The sequence below is a fragment of the Mandrillus leucophaeus genome, unplaced genomic scaffold (genome assembly GCF_000951045.1).
Source record: "Mandrillus leucophaeus isolate KB7577 unplaced genomic scaffold, Mleu.le_1.0 Scaffold207, whole genome shotgun sequence".
Classification (NCBI taxonomy): Eukaryota; Metazoa; Chordata; class Mammalia; order Primates; family Cercopithecidae; genus Mandrillus; species Mandrillus leucophaeus.
In genome coordinates, this window is record NW_012102110.1 from 3,994,619 (window position 1) to 4,008,304 (window position 13,686).

The 13,686-nt window shown below is 38.1% G+C and overlaps 1 protein-coding gene across 1 annotated transcript in view; it reads right to left on the reverse strand.

Annotated features, from left to right (window-relative positions):
• The window catches only part of SELL (selectin L), a 20,724-nt gene extending 9,876 nt beyond the window's left edge, over positions 1-10,848 (reverse strand). Inside the window, exons 1-7 of the mRNA XM_011979952.1 lie at positions 10,644-10,848; positions 9,602-9,683; positions 7,584-7,970; positions 6,509-6,616; positions 3,399-3,584; positions 2,078-2,263; positions 465-593 (exon numbers count right to left, since the gene is read on the reverse strand). Coding sequence (XP_011835342.1) covers positions 465-593; positions 2,078-2,263; positions 3,399-3,584; positions 6,509-6,616; positions 7,584-7,970; positions 9,602-9,683; positions 10,644-10,685 — 1,120 coding nt within the window. The 5' untranslated portion in view covers positions 10,686-10,848. The remainder of the gene's footprint in view (positions 1-464; positions 594-2,077; positions 2,264-3,398; positions 3,585-6,508; positions 6,617-7,583; positions 7,971-9,601; positions 9,684-10,643) is intronic.
• Positions 10,849-13,686: the final 2,838 nt, after the last annotated feature.

Consider the following 13,686-nt stretch of genomic DNA (forward strand, 5'->3'; position numbering starts at 1 on the left):
CGTCTCTACTAAAAATGCAAAAAATTAGCCGGGCATGGTGGCGGGCGCCTGTAGTCCCAGCTACTCGGGAGGCTGAGACAGGAGAATGCCATGAACCCGGGAGGTGGAGCTTGCAGTGAGTTGAAATCCAGCCACTGCACTCCAGCCTGGGCGACAGAGCAAGACTCCGTCTCAAAAAAAAAAAAGAATATTTCACTTACTTGTTATCAGCCTAGCAAGCTGCCTTGAAGATAACAGACATTTTTTAAAGTTTATCAGATGAAAAGCAAAAATCAGCCAACCTGTTTTAATGAAGGTGTGTCCTGGGCTGATTTACATGCCTCCAGGGACTGATGGCTCTAGAATGTAAAGCTTGGCATCCTGCTTCTGTTGAATCTATCACACTTAATTTCCTGTGGGTTTCTTTTTTTTTTATTTTTCACTTTAAAGTTGTATTCTTTTCATATGAAGTTAAACTCACATACCTTTCTTTAATCTCCTTGCCAGCCAAATGATAAATGCCAACCCAGAGAATGCAGTAACCATGACTGCCACTGGAATGAAGAGGGGGTTATAATCACCCTCCTTAATCATTGAGAAACTTCTGTCCAATTCTGAAAGAGAAATCAGTAAGGCACATAGCATGAGACCACCAGCATTATTTCCTTAGTCCATCTCATGATATTTGACTTTTTTCCTCCTTACATCTCCTAGTAGTAGCCCATTTGATGCCATCTGACAGATGAGGAAACTGGCGTGGGAAGGCCTATAATGAGTACAGCATAGGCAAAGACTGGACCAACCTTGCTAGTCTAATGCCTACAGACTCTCAATGCCCAGATTTGTGGTTCATAGAGTTCCTGGTAATGCACCTAAAAATGTTGGCAAGAATGGTCATCATTGTGTTTAGCTCCATGGACTTGTTCAATGATTGGAACTCTGAAACACAGAGAAGAGCTAAAAGCCTAGTACAACTTCAGGAAAAACAAAAGCCAGTGATCTGAACTGGATAATTCATCAGTCAAAGGAAATCATGAATGCTTTTACTTTAAAGCAGTTGTGCAAAAGTCAGCACTTGTTTTTTACATGCCAAGGACCTGCACTAATCTCTTTCCAATGCAGTAGCGCTACCACTTCCCTCTACTTCCTTCATGAATAAGTAAAAGGGTATGTTTAGAGATACTCTTGTAAGTGTAAACTAAGTTCATTTGGGAGCCTCTATTTAAAAATACCGATTCTATCCTTAGTCTTCCCATTACTCTGATGAACCTTTTCAAGGTGCTTTGATCTCCACACCCAAATATATGATGGAGAGAGGGCTCAAGTTCCCAGGAGCTCCAGACAGAGGGTACCTGTTGGCTTGATGAAGATGAGGAGGAAATGAACACTAGCTAGGCCTTAAAGGGAAATGTCTCTGATAGGCCTAATATACAGTCCTCTGCTAAAGCCTTCCTTGCCTCTCGCTGCTCATCCGCTCTACTCCCTGGCCCTGGGCACACAGCTCACGGAGATCAGCATTTCTGACAGCTTCTGCAGATCCTACCATTTAAAGACTTTTGTCGTCTATGTAGATAGTCTCAGGAGCAGACATGGGTAGCTATTCTTTCATGTGCTAACTTAACATGCATTTGCTTTAGCACCTATTGCCAGACACTGTGTCAGGTGGAGGGTATACAAAGATGAAGAAGACATGACATATACAGACAGATTTGGGGGGCATTAGCTTAGTGATAATTCAGGAGTATCCATTATTTGGGGAAGTAGGTGGTCATTAGTTACCTTTTAGAGGCATTTCAATGGGCTAACAGAGATGTTAGATTGTAGTGGAACAGAAGAATGGATAAAAAGTAAATCAATGAGTCCAGATTTTAAGAGTTAAGAAGGCAAGAGGTGAGTATGAAAAAAAGAAATGATTGTCATTAAAGGAGGAGGCAAGACCAACCAAAGATTTTACAGTGACTTAAGTATACAAATTTATTTCTAGGTCACATATACTTTGCAAAACAAAATGTAAATGTTTATGGATGTCTTTCCTCATATCTGCTCATCCATCAGCTCCATCTTTAAGTCTTCAGTTTTCCAGGACAAACTTACTCACTTTGACATATTGGATTAGGATTTGACCAGATTCCAGATGACTCACAAATGGTTTTCTTCTCCCCAATTAGCTCAGTTCCTTCTGAGCAGCTGAAGGTACATGCAGAGGAAAAGCTGAAGCTGGCCAGGGGGTGACTACAGTTCATGATCCCCAAATCTGGTGCTGATAGAGGCTCACACTGAATCACTTCAATGAAAAAAAAAAAAGAAAAAAAAAAGACAAAACAGTGTTTCTGAGTAGAGACCCTCCCTTGAGCAAAGGATTTTTAGCCAAAGCTGTGTGACTACATTACTTGTGATATTGCTTCCAGGCTTTATTTTCTTGAGAATGATGGAGGGTGATAAATGAGAGATGAAGGCAAGGAAGCATTGAAAGCCCGTGGGGAGAGGAGTGGCTGCTCCAGGCTGCTGCCCTCGCTAAGGTGACCCTCCACTTCTGCTGGAAGCACCATGCCACATGGCCTGTGCATCAAGGGCTCTTACGGGGTATTCTCAGAGAATCTCTGCCTTTTCACCTGTTCTGATAGCTACCCAAGCGTTTTGAAAAACATCCCAATTCACTGAAGCGAGTCCAAGTTCTGTAAAATTCCAGTAGGTGGGTTGATAGTTTTATGATTTCAATAAGGGATTTTGATAGCACTTCTAAGAATGAAACTACTTAAACTAATGCGTCAGGAACATACTTGTAGAAAATTTAACCAAAACTTCACAAGTGCAGATGACATTGGTTTTCTCCCATATCCAGATAAGGTTGGCAGTTGAAAACAAAGAAAAAAAAAACCTACCATATTTCAAACTTAAAAAGATCAAGAGATTGTGTTTTTGTTTTTCAGTTGTTATTCTCCTAAAAGTTTATGCACGAGGAAAAGTAAAAGGTGATTTTAAGAATAAGCCAAATAAAAAAACCAAGAAAGACCTCCACTACCCTGAGAAGGAAATTGGTTGGTGTTAAGTAGGACACCACATAAAACAGGTATTATTGAGATGAGAAGAACCAAATTTAACTGAGGTTCGGCAAGATGTTATTTATGCAATGGCAATGAGAAAACTAAAAAACATAATACATATAACCATGCTGTATTGCTATAAATCATGTTACATACTGGGCAGTGGCTTCAGGGGTATTTGGTTTTTACTTTTTGTTTGGGAGGTTTTTCAAAAAAATTTAGTAAGAATAAGTCCTTTGAAAAACATCACAGTAGGTTAAACTAAGTTAGGTTAAATTAGACTACTAAGTTTGACTTCTCAGCAAACTTCTACTAAATATTCTGACTGTAAGCCCAGGATCACCATGACACAGACTCTAGTCTGAAGTTACTCACCTTGACAGGTTGGTTCTGGAGATGACCAGTTTCCAAATGGTCCACAAGTGGTTTCTTCAATCCCAGTTAAGTTTGTTCCCTCAGAGCAGTTGAAGGCACACTGTGAGCTGAAGCTGAAGTCTCCCAAAGGGTGAGTACAGTCCATGGTACCCAGCTTCGGGGGCTCCAAAGGCTCACACTGAATCACTTCAACAGGGAAAGAAACAGTATGGGGAAGAGTTAAGAGGACCTGATGCCTGGATTTGAATCCTAGCTCTGCCACTTGATAACCATGCGCCTTTAAATAAGATTACTTGAACCCTCCAACTTCAGTTTCTTCATCTATATAAGAAGAATAATGAAATTGTGTTATCTTTATCAAATTGGTATGGATACTAAATGTAATTCAATTGGCATAAGTCAGGGACCTTAGAACAAAGCCTGACTCATAAGAAATTCTAATTAAACATTAGCTAGTCTTCATATCATTATCTTCAGCATTATCTGGAGGAAGAATCCTTAAATCCAAGTAAGTGTAACTGGGAATGACCAGCTTAGTTGGGAAATAACTATCACATCAGAGCCCCTGAGTCTACTAGAGTATTGGGAGCAAGACGTTCAGAGAAAGAGGGGGTCTCCATAATAAGCCTTCTTTGCAAGGAGAGAATATAAGTCTGGGAAGCATTTTGACCTCAATTCTGTCTTCATCTGTTCTAGCTCAGTTCCAGAATTTTAACTCTTTTGATTTTGACAACCCTCTCCAGAAACTCTATCTATTTCCCTGTTCTGATTGGTGGTATGATAGGTAAATTTAAGACTTGGAAATTAAAGTCTTCACGTTTTAGACCCTGCCATGCCATTTAGTAAACAGTACAACTTTCATGTCTTATTCCTCATCTGTCAAATTTAAGCCATTATTGTTACCTTGCCCTAGAGACTTCAATGAAGAATGGACTCAAGGAATCAGAAGAATTTTTGTATTTGGAAACTATATGAGATGAGATTAGGGAGAAAGATGGGAACTAAGAGAAAATGTTACTATCTTTTTTCATTGATTTAATGATTATCTATTGTACATCAAGCATTACTCTGGGACTTGAAGAGCTTAGATTTCACCCTGTAGAATAAAATGGTAGGTAGAAATTAATGGGTGGATTGTCATGTATGTGTGATGTGTTTTAATTGCTTTTAATTGATCAGTCTGCCTGTAGTATGAATAATATATTTGAGGAGAGCTAATTTAAAATGGTGGAACTCATCTAATAAGCTATTGCAAGAATCTAGGAGAAAGATAATGAGGGCAATGGTAGTAGAGTTGACAAGTGGAAGACAAATTAGAAAAACACTAAGTTGTAAAAATTGGTAGAATGTTACCCTGCATAAATGTTAGGGGAGTAAAGAGAGTCTCATACCAGGGTGCCCATGTACATGGTGATTCCATATACTGAGATAAGAAATACAGAAAGGAAAGCTGACTGGGAACAAACGGGTTTTTTTTTTTTTTTTGTTTTTTTTTTTTTTTGAGACGGAGTCTCGCTCTGTCGTCCAGGCTGGAGTGCAGTGGCCAGATCTCAGCTCACTGCAACCTCTGCCTCCTGGGTTTACGCCATTCTCCCACCTCAGCCTCCCGAGTAGCTGGGACTACAGGCGCCCGCCACCTCGCCTGGCTAGTTTTTTTGTATTCTTTAGTAGAGACAGGGTTTCACCGGGTTAGCCAGGATGGTCTCGATCTCCTGACCTCATGATCTGCCAGTCTCGGCCTCCCAAAGTGCTGGGATTACAGGCTTGAGCCACCGCGCCCGGCCAACAAACGGTTTTATAGTCTTTCAAACATCCCAAAGGACATCCTTAAGCATATTTGAGTTCAGAGCTGGAGACAGGCTTATCGGTCCAAAGATCACATAGATTTGTGAGTCCGCAAAAGTCAGTAAGTTTGACCAAAGGACACATGTAGATTAGAGTCAGAAGAGCAATATACAAAAGATGAAAGCTGAGAAATTATAATAGTTTATGCTCCTGGATAAGTGCTCATGAAGGATCCCAGGAGAATTGATCACAGGTAGAAAGAGAATGAGGAAAGACTGATATGACAGAAACCAAGACAAAAAAAAGTAAAGTGTTAAAAATGGGTGAAATAGACATACCAATAATCAAAAACCAGTAAAAAAGGGCATACCAATAACATAAGGGTTAAAAAATACAGTTCAAAAGTGGGGCGAGGGTAAAGTATTAGGAAGGAGTCATAGCCCAGGGATCAAGTGAAATGAGTTAGATCTGTAGATCTATTTCAGTTGGTTGACATTAAAATTTATTTGGGTTTTAATTCTTTATTCTTTACAAACATTGCTTTTTTAAAAAATTAAATTGTCTAATTCAATTCAGGCTTGCAAGCAAGTGCCTGATATATACCAGGCATTTTGTGAATCCCAAAGATGCAATGATAAATAAGACACTTACTGATCTCAAGAAGCTTTCGGCACCAGAGGAGATGGACAAGTGAACAGATGACTTCAACATAGGTGGGAGAAATGAGGAAGAAATATGCGGAGCTATCAGAACTAAGAAAGCTTCCTAGAAGAAATTGTCTTTGAATTATGTTTTAAAGATGACATGTTTGTTGGCCATGTGCAAAATGAGAGAGAAGGCCACGAACAAAGTCAGTGTGCTACAGAGCACATGTGTTAAGTGTGGAGAACTGCAAGAAGGAAAGGAACTACTAGAAGGAAAAAGCAAGATTAACTTCTGGGTAACTCAGCCTCCTAATGATAAATGGCATAGTTTCTTCCAGACCTTAGAGTTCTAATTAACCTAACAAGCTCATTAGATTGTGAGCTTCTTGAGAGCAGGAATCTACCATGCTAATTCCTTATTATAACCCTGACAGCTTTTATTCCAACACTGTGCTCCTTGTGGCACTCAAAAAGACTTGTTGAGAAGTGAATTGAAATGTCATGCTGACTTATGAAATATTTACAGAAAGGTAACAATATTGTGAAAGCAGAGCTTTCTGATCAAAACTTCCCATTTCTCAGAATGGCTAGTATCATTTTGTTCCAACCAGCTTCCATTATAAGCTATAATGATTCCTGTGACTTTACCTAAGAAGAAGCAAAGAAAGGAAAGAGACTTACCAAACTGACACTGGGGCCCATAGTACCCCACATCACAGTTGCAGGTGTAATTATTGATGATTTCTACACATTCTCCATGGCCACTGCATGACCAGGGCTGGCAAGAAGCTTTAAGGAGGTCAGAAAAAAATATTTTAATGTGATTACATTTTAGTACTCAAAGTCATTTCTTTAGACATAGATAACCTTTTGTCTGAGATGATTTAAATAATCAGGAAAGGTTTATTTGTAAATTCATAGCATAAAAATCATATGCTAAAATTTTTACTTATAAAATACACTAAGCATATAGCCATAGTCATTTATTTGCTTTTGGAATGAAACTACCAATACTAATATTCTTTAACACTTATGAGAAACTTAGTGGCATACCTTGAAACTGTTGAAATTACTTGTTTTTAATGAGTGAGAAGGTTAAATGATGACCTGACCTCAGTCATTTCTGCATGTAATTATTTCTTGGCAATCCCTTTCTTTATAGAAATCACAAAGATTAAAAAGTCCAAATTTGCGAAAACAGTAGAGTCCAATTTACAAGAGACCAAATTAACTATGGTTCACTATTAAAACATCACTTGGAAAATCCTGGCTATTTTGGAATTGTAAAAGATTTTACAGAAATATTCATATACCAAAGATAGTGCAATTTTTATATAAAATTATATAAGGTTAGACCAAGAAGGAAGCATGCGGCAGCACACTGTCTACTTCACAATGTGAAAACCGAGGTGGTGTGAGCCTGAGTTTTCAACTGGCCCCAGCTGTCAGCTTCTCCTCCCCTGCCTTATTAGCAAAGGCACTGACTGTCTAATTCTTCCTCTGTACTTCCTACATACACCTATCATTTTGATGTCACTTGATTTAGGGGTATAGCTTTTGTGCACAGGGACACATCTTGTACACCAAAAATTCTTACAAGTGACATGATACAAGATTATATAAAGGGCTAGATGTATTTTAGAATGAACTGGCAGCCGTTCTCATCCTCCAACCTTTCCATGGGATAAATCTGATTATTCTCTTCACCGTGGTCCTTCCTGAGTCTGAGGTAGATAGCCGTCTTGTCACTCCCTACCTGTGTAACAGAGGGCTGCCTTTGGTTTGTGGCAGGCGTCATCATTCCATTTGCCCGCATCTTTCTTTCTCTTGATATAGATCTCCACGCAGTCCTCCTTGTTTTTCTTGTTGTTGGGCTCCCCATCTCCCCAGTTCTCTGCTTCTTGAGTGAGAGATTTGTTGGTTCCCACCCACGTCCATATGCCTCCTATCTTCCGGATTCCTATCCAGTAGTAAGAAGGACTGAAAGGCAGAGTCTTCTCCAGATACTCAATTTCTGCCTTGTTTTGTATGGCAACTAAATCTGTGTAATTCTCTCGGCAGAATCTTCTAGCCTTTTGCCAGTTCATGGGATTTTCAGAATAATGGTAAGTCCAGCAGTCGGTTCCATGATGTGCCAGGAAATCTGCAAGACATCAGTGTGACCTATGCAGACTTACATAATGTTACAGCTAAAAAGTACCTAGCACTACTCCAGGCTGAACCAGACACTTAGAGATGAGGAAACAGAGCCTAAGAGTGTGTGTGACCATCTCAGGATCACAGAATAGTTGTTTGCAGATTTGAAGTAGAACCTAGGCCTTCTGGCTTGAATATAAAATGCTTTTACCTAAGGTTCTATTTTAAACAAATTGAGTGGCTTTCTAGGTTTATTTTCTTATTAATTTTTTTCTCAAAATTATTTCAGGTGAAATTTAACCAACATATTTTAGACATTCATATTCCTTTTTCTTTGTAGCTGTTAATGATTTACAACTAATTACAGTGTAATATCATATAACTATATAATTTACAGTATACTTTTTAAATCCTGGAATAATTTCTTGAAGGCCAACACATGTGTACCTATGGGAGAAGCATAATAAGGACAGAAAAAACAGTGACATTCTTTTAAGTAATCTCTTTTATATAAAAAATATTTTATTTTTACCATAGGAAGAACTGCTTCTGGGAAAGCCCAATATACCACTCACCTCTTACATATCTAACTGTATAATTTTAAATAAGAACAATTTACAAAGCCAAATGATATAGGGATTATGAAATTGATTAGATCATGTTCTATACACAGACTGAACTGATGATGTTTAATAAACATATGGACCCATCAAATATGAGGGCTTTAAAGATATCTAATTAAACACATAATTACACAATGACTTCATAATAATATATGGCATTCTAAGCATGGTATGATCTACGTGCATCACTATTTAATACAGTAAAGAAACAGATATAATTGATGGTAAAGAGCATCATAAAATAAACATTTTGAACAGAGTTTTGAATGAGCATTCCACTAGAATGCAAGTTCTAAGAGGGAAAAAACGGTCGTGTCCACTGCTGTAATCTTAGTGCCTAGCATAAATTTCACACATTGTAGGGACTCAGATAATACCTGTTGTATGAAAAGAGCACTAAGTTTCCATGTGACACAGTGTGCACATGGTATAAGAAATGTGTGAAGGGGAGAGTTAGCATGTTTGCTTGGCTACAGCTGAAAATCCAGGCTAGGGAGTAAGAGGACATTAGTTTACTTAGGAAATGAAAAACCGAGTTCAAAGCTATTGCTGGAGAGTCTTCAAGAATCAGATATAAAATTTGTCACCACAATGGGAGAAGGACCAAAAAATGATAAGTCCCCATCCCTTAATGAGCTCATATTGTAACTGTAGAAGTGACATTAATGTACACTGAACTATGAATAAAAAACAGAAAATGAGGTGCTAAATATTTGGTACAGATTGAAAGTGCCTTAACAGAGATTTTTTAATTAACATTATTCCTTTATAATTGAAGGATTTGTGGGGTTATTGGGATTTGAACCCTACAGCATGGGCTATTATAGGTTAAAAATAGTGTTCAGGAGTTTCTGGGGAAGAACTAAAGGTAAGAAGAAAAGAGATGTTCATAGAAGGGATAGAACTAACAGCCCTCTGAAATAATTTCCCCTTAGACTATGTATAGCCAGTGGATATTTAAGAAAAATGAATATAAGTAAAATAGACTTAGCGATATATAAATATCATAACATACCACAACAGAGCATTGTCCACCCCCACAACTTGAAGATGTTCCATAAGTCCCTCTGGGTACTCTGATATTTCCGTGGAAATATCTGCAAATGAAATACAAAATTGTATTTAGATTTATACTCTTAAACCACACATTTACAGCCTTTGAGGTGGTGCTTACAACTTTCTTAATACTCAAAATAAAACACACATGTCTACTAACCCTGTCTGAAGTAACAGGTTTCTCAGACATAGATGAAAAAGTACTTCAAATTTACATCAGAACTGATGCATAGTTTTGTTTTGTTCTGTTTTATTTTCACGCTTTAGTCTCAAGCTGCTAATCAGTACTGCCCTGAATTTTTTCTGTGGTTCAGTAATTTTTGTACCTGCTTTTCTGCTGAGCTATTAGATAAAACTATTTAATATTTAGTATGTATATTGTTTAAAGTATTGTTGGTGCTTAATTAACTATTGATGCTTATATTTAATGTTATAGCCTCACTCTTGATCATAACGAGTCAATGCCTCAAATACCTAAAAAAAATTTAGATAGCTAGATACCAGGAAAGAAAAATATTTCTTTTTTTAATAAAAAGAAATATCTTTTTGAGCAACTGAAATGACAAAGTCACAGATTTCCTGCATACCTTAGAATATACCTAATGTAAATGATGAGTTAATGGGTGCAGCATGCCAGCATGGCACACGTATACATACGTAACAAACCTGCACGTTGTGCACATGTACCCTAGAACTTAAAGTATAATTTTTAAATAATTCTATCTTCTGAAGCACATCACTTCTCAATAAACAGTGTTTATTGCAAAAGATCTGATTTCTTCAAGAGTCTCCCCAGAGACAAAGTCAAGAAGAGGAAATCAGCATATCTGAGAAGAAAGATTTCAGGATCACTTTTTTTGAGGATCTGAGAAAATTTTTAGTTTCTATATTTTTTAAAACCATAATTGAAATGGGGGTGCTTCCTATCCTTGCCACCTGCCTCTACAACCCCAGGAATTTCTATCTGAGCATCTAAAAGTCTTTTAGGCTGAAAGGCTCACCATGGCTTTGCTTGGTCCTTCTCTAGTTCTTCTGCAGCCCATTGAGCCTCTTGACTTAGCACAATGGGTCTCAGGTCCTTGCCCAAGGGGAGTGTGCTGTGATGCAGGGAGACTGCACTGAATGTCAACAGAAAGCCTTGCTTTCTTTCATTTCTCTAACCCAGTCTCACATCCTCCTCCTCCCCTTTTCCCTCCCCTTCCTCCTCTACTTCTCTTTCCTCTTTCCCCACCCCTTTCCTAGACTGGCCTCTATTGCCTCCCACTGAGAAAAAAAATGAACTGCTGATCAGAAAAGTAATGTCACTAGATTCTCTCTTCCTTCCCTCCTGTTTTTCTATCCTTCCTTCCATTCTCCTATGCACCTTTCCTTCCCCTCCTCCTCTTCTTTCTTTTTCTCTTTCTCCTCCTCCTTCCCTCCTTGTTGTTGTTCTTTTTCCTCTTCTGTATCCTCCTCCTCCTCTTCTTCTACTTGTTCTTGTTTTTGTTTGGTTCTTGTTCTCCTCTTCCTTCTTCTTCTCTCTCTCCTCCTCCTCCTCCTTCTTTTCCACTACCCTCCTCTATCTTTTTTATAAACACTAAGCTAACTCTTGGCTACCTGCGGTAAATGGCCCTTGGAAATTGCAAATACTATAAATCAAAACTGCATTTCAGACAAATTTATGATGTTTGTGAATCTTCAGTAGAGCTAAGTGGTGGACTTGACTCATTTTGGTTCCTTCACCTCCGTGTTTCCTTGCTCACCACCTAGTGGAGGTCCTTGTTAGTGGCACTTCCTGAAGTTTACCCTTGAAGAGAGCCATGCTCTCTAGCTTTTCACCATGTAGGTGTAGGAGCCTACAAGTACCTTTAATATTCTTGGACTATAAAATGAGACGGTGATAAGACTGCATGTGAAATTAGGACCCATGTGATGAAGGACAATAAAAAGGAAGACCCACTGGTGTGAGTCAATGAGTCAAATGCAAATCAGATTTGCATTTTTAGGAAAATAATTACAGCGACAACAAAAGCTCTGAAGTTCAGCACCCCATATGTATATTATTTAATCTTTATAACAGCTCTCTGTTATAGATATGATTATTATGCCCATTCTAAAGAGTCTCAAAGAGGTTAAGAAACAAATTCAAAAACTAGCAGAAGATAAGAAATAACTAAAATCAGAACAGAACTGTAGGAGGTAGAGACACTTAAAACCCTTCAAAAAATCAATGAATCCAAGAGGTGGATTTTGAAAAAATCAACAAAATAGGTGGACCACTAGCTAGGCTAATAAGAAAAGAGAGAATAATCAAATAGACACAATAAAAATGATAAAGGGGATATCACCACTGAACCCACAGAAATACAAATTACCATCAGAGATTACTATAAACACCTTTATGCAAATAAATTAGAAAATCTAGAAGAAATGGATAAATTCCTGGACACATACACCCTCCTAAGGCTAAACCAGGAAGAAGTCGAATCCCTGAATAGACCAATAACAAGTTCTGAAATTAAGGCAGTAATTAATAGCCTACCAACTAAAAAAGTCCAGGACCAGACGGGTTCACAGCCAAATTCTACCAGAAGTACAAAGAGGAGCTGGTACCATTCCTTCTGAAACTATTCCAATCAATAGAAAAAGAGAGACTTCTCCCTAACTCATTTTATGAGGCCAGCATCATCCTGATACCAAAACCTGGCAGAGACACAACAGAAAAAGAAAATTTCAGGCCAATATCCCTGATGAACATCAATGTGAAAATCCTCAATAAAATACTGGCAAACCGAGTCCAGCAGCACATCAAAAAGCTTATTGACCACAATCAAGTCGGCTTCAACCCTGGGATGCAAAACTGGTTCAACATACACAAATCGATAAATGGAATCCATCACATAAACAGAACCAATGACAAAAACCACATGATTATCTCAATAGATGCAGAAAAGGCCTTTGATAAAATTCAACATCCATTCATGCTAAAAGCTCTCAATAAACTAAGTATTGATGGGATGTATCTCAAAATAATAAGAGCTATTTATGACAAACCCATGGTAAAAACTGAAAGCATTCCCTTTGAAAACTGGCACAAGACAAGAATGCCCTCTCTCACCACTCCTGTTCAACATAGTATTGGAAGTTCTGGCCAGGGCAATCAGGCAAGAGAAAGAAATAAAGGGTATTTAAATAGAAGAGAGGAAGTCAAATTGTGTCTGTTTGCAGATGACATGATTGTATATTTAGAAAACCCCATCGTCTCAGCCCAAAATCTCCTTAAGCTTATAAGCAACTTCAGGAAAGTCTCAGGTTACAAAATCAATGTGCAAAAATCACAAGCATTCCTATACAGCAGGAATAGACAAACAGAGAGCCAAATCATGAGTGAACTCCCATTCACAATTGCTACAAAAAGAATAAAATACCTAGGAATACAACTTACAAGGAATGTGAAGGACCTCTTCAAGGAGAACTACAAACCACTGCTCAAGGAAATAAGAGAGGACACATTCCATAGAATGGAAAAACATTCTATGCTCATGGATAGGAAGTCTCAATATTGTGAAAATGGCCATACTGCCCAAAGTAATTTATAGATTCAATGCTGTCCCCATCAAGCTACCATTGACTTTCTTCACAGAATTAGAGAAAACTACTTTAAATTTCACATGGAACCAAAAAAGAGCTTGTATAGCCAAGGAAATCCTAAACAAAAAGAACAAAGATGGAGGCATCATGCTACCTGTCTTTAAACTATACTACAAGGCAATAGTAACCAAAACAGCATGGTACTGGTACCAAAACAGATATATACACCAGTGGAACAGAACAGAGGCATCAGAAATAACACCACACATCTACAACCATCTGATCTTTGACAAGCCTGACAAAAACAAGCAATGGGGAAAGGATTCCATATTTAATAAAAGATGTTGTGAAAACTGGCTAGCCATATTCAGAAAACTGAAACTGGATCCCTTCCTTGCACCTTATACAAAAATTAACTCAAGATGGATTAAAGACTTAAACAAAAGACCTAAAACCATAAAAACCCTAGAAGAA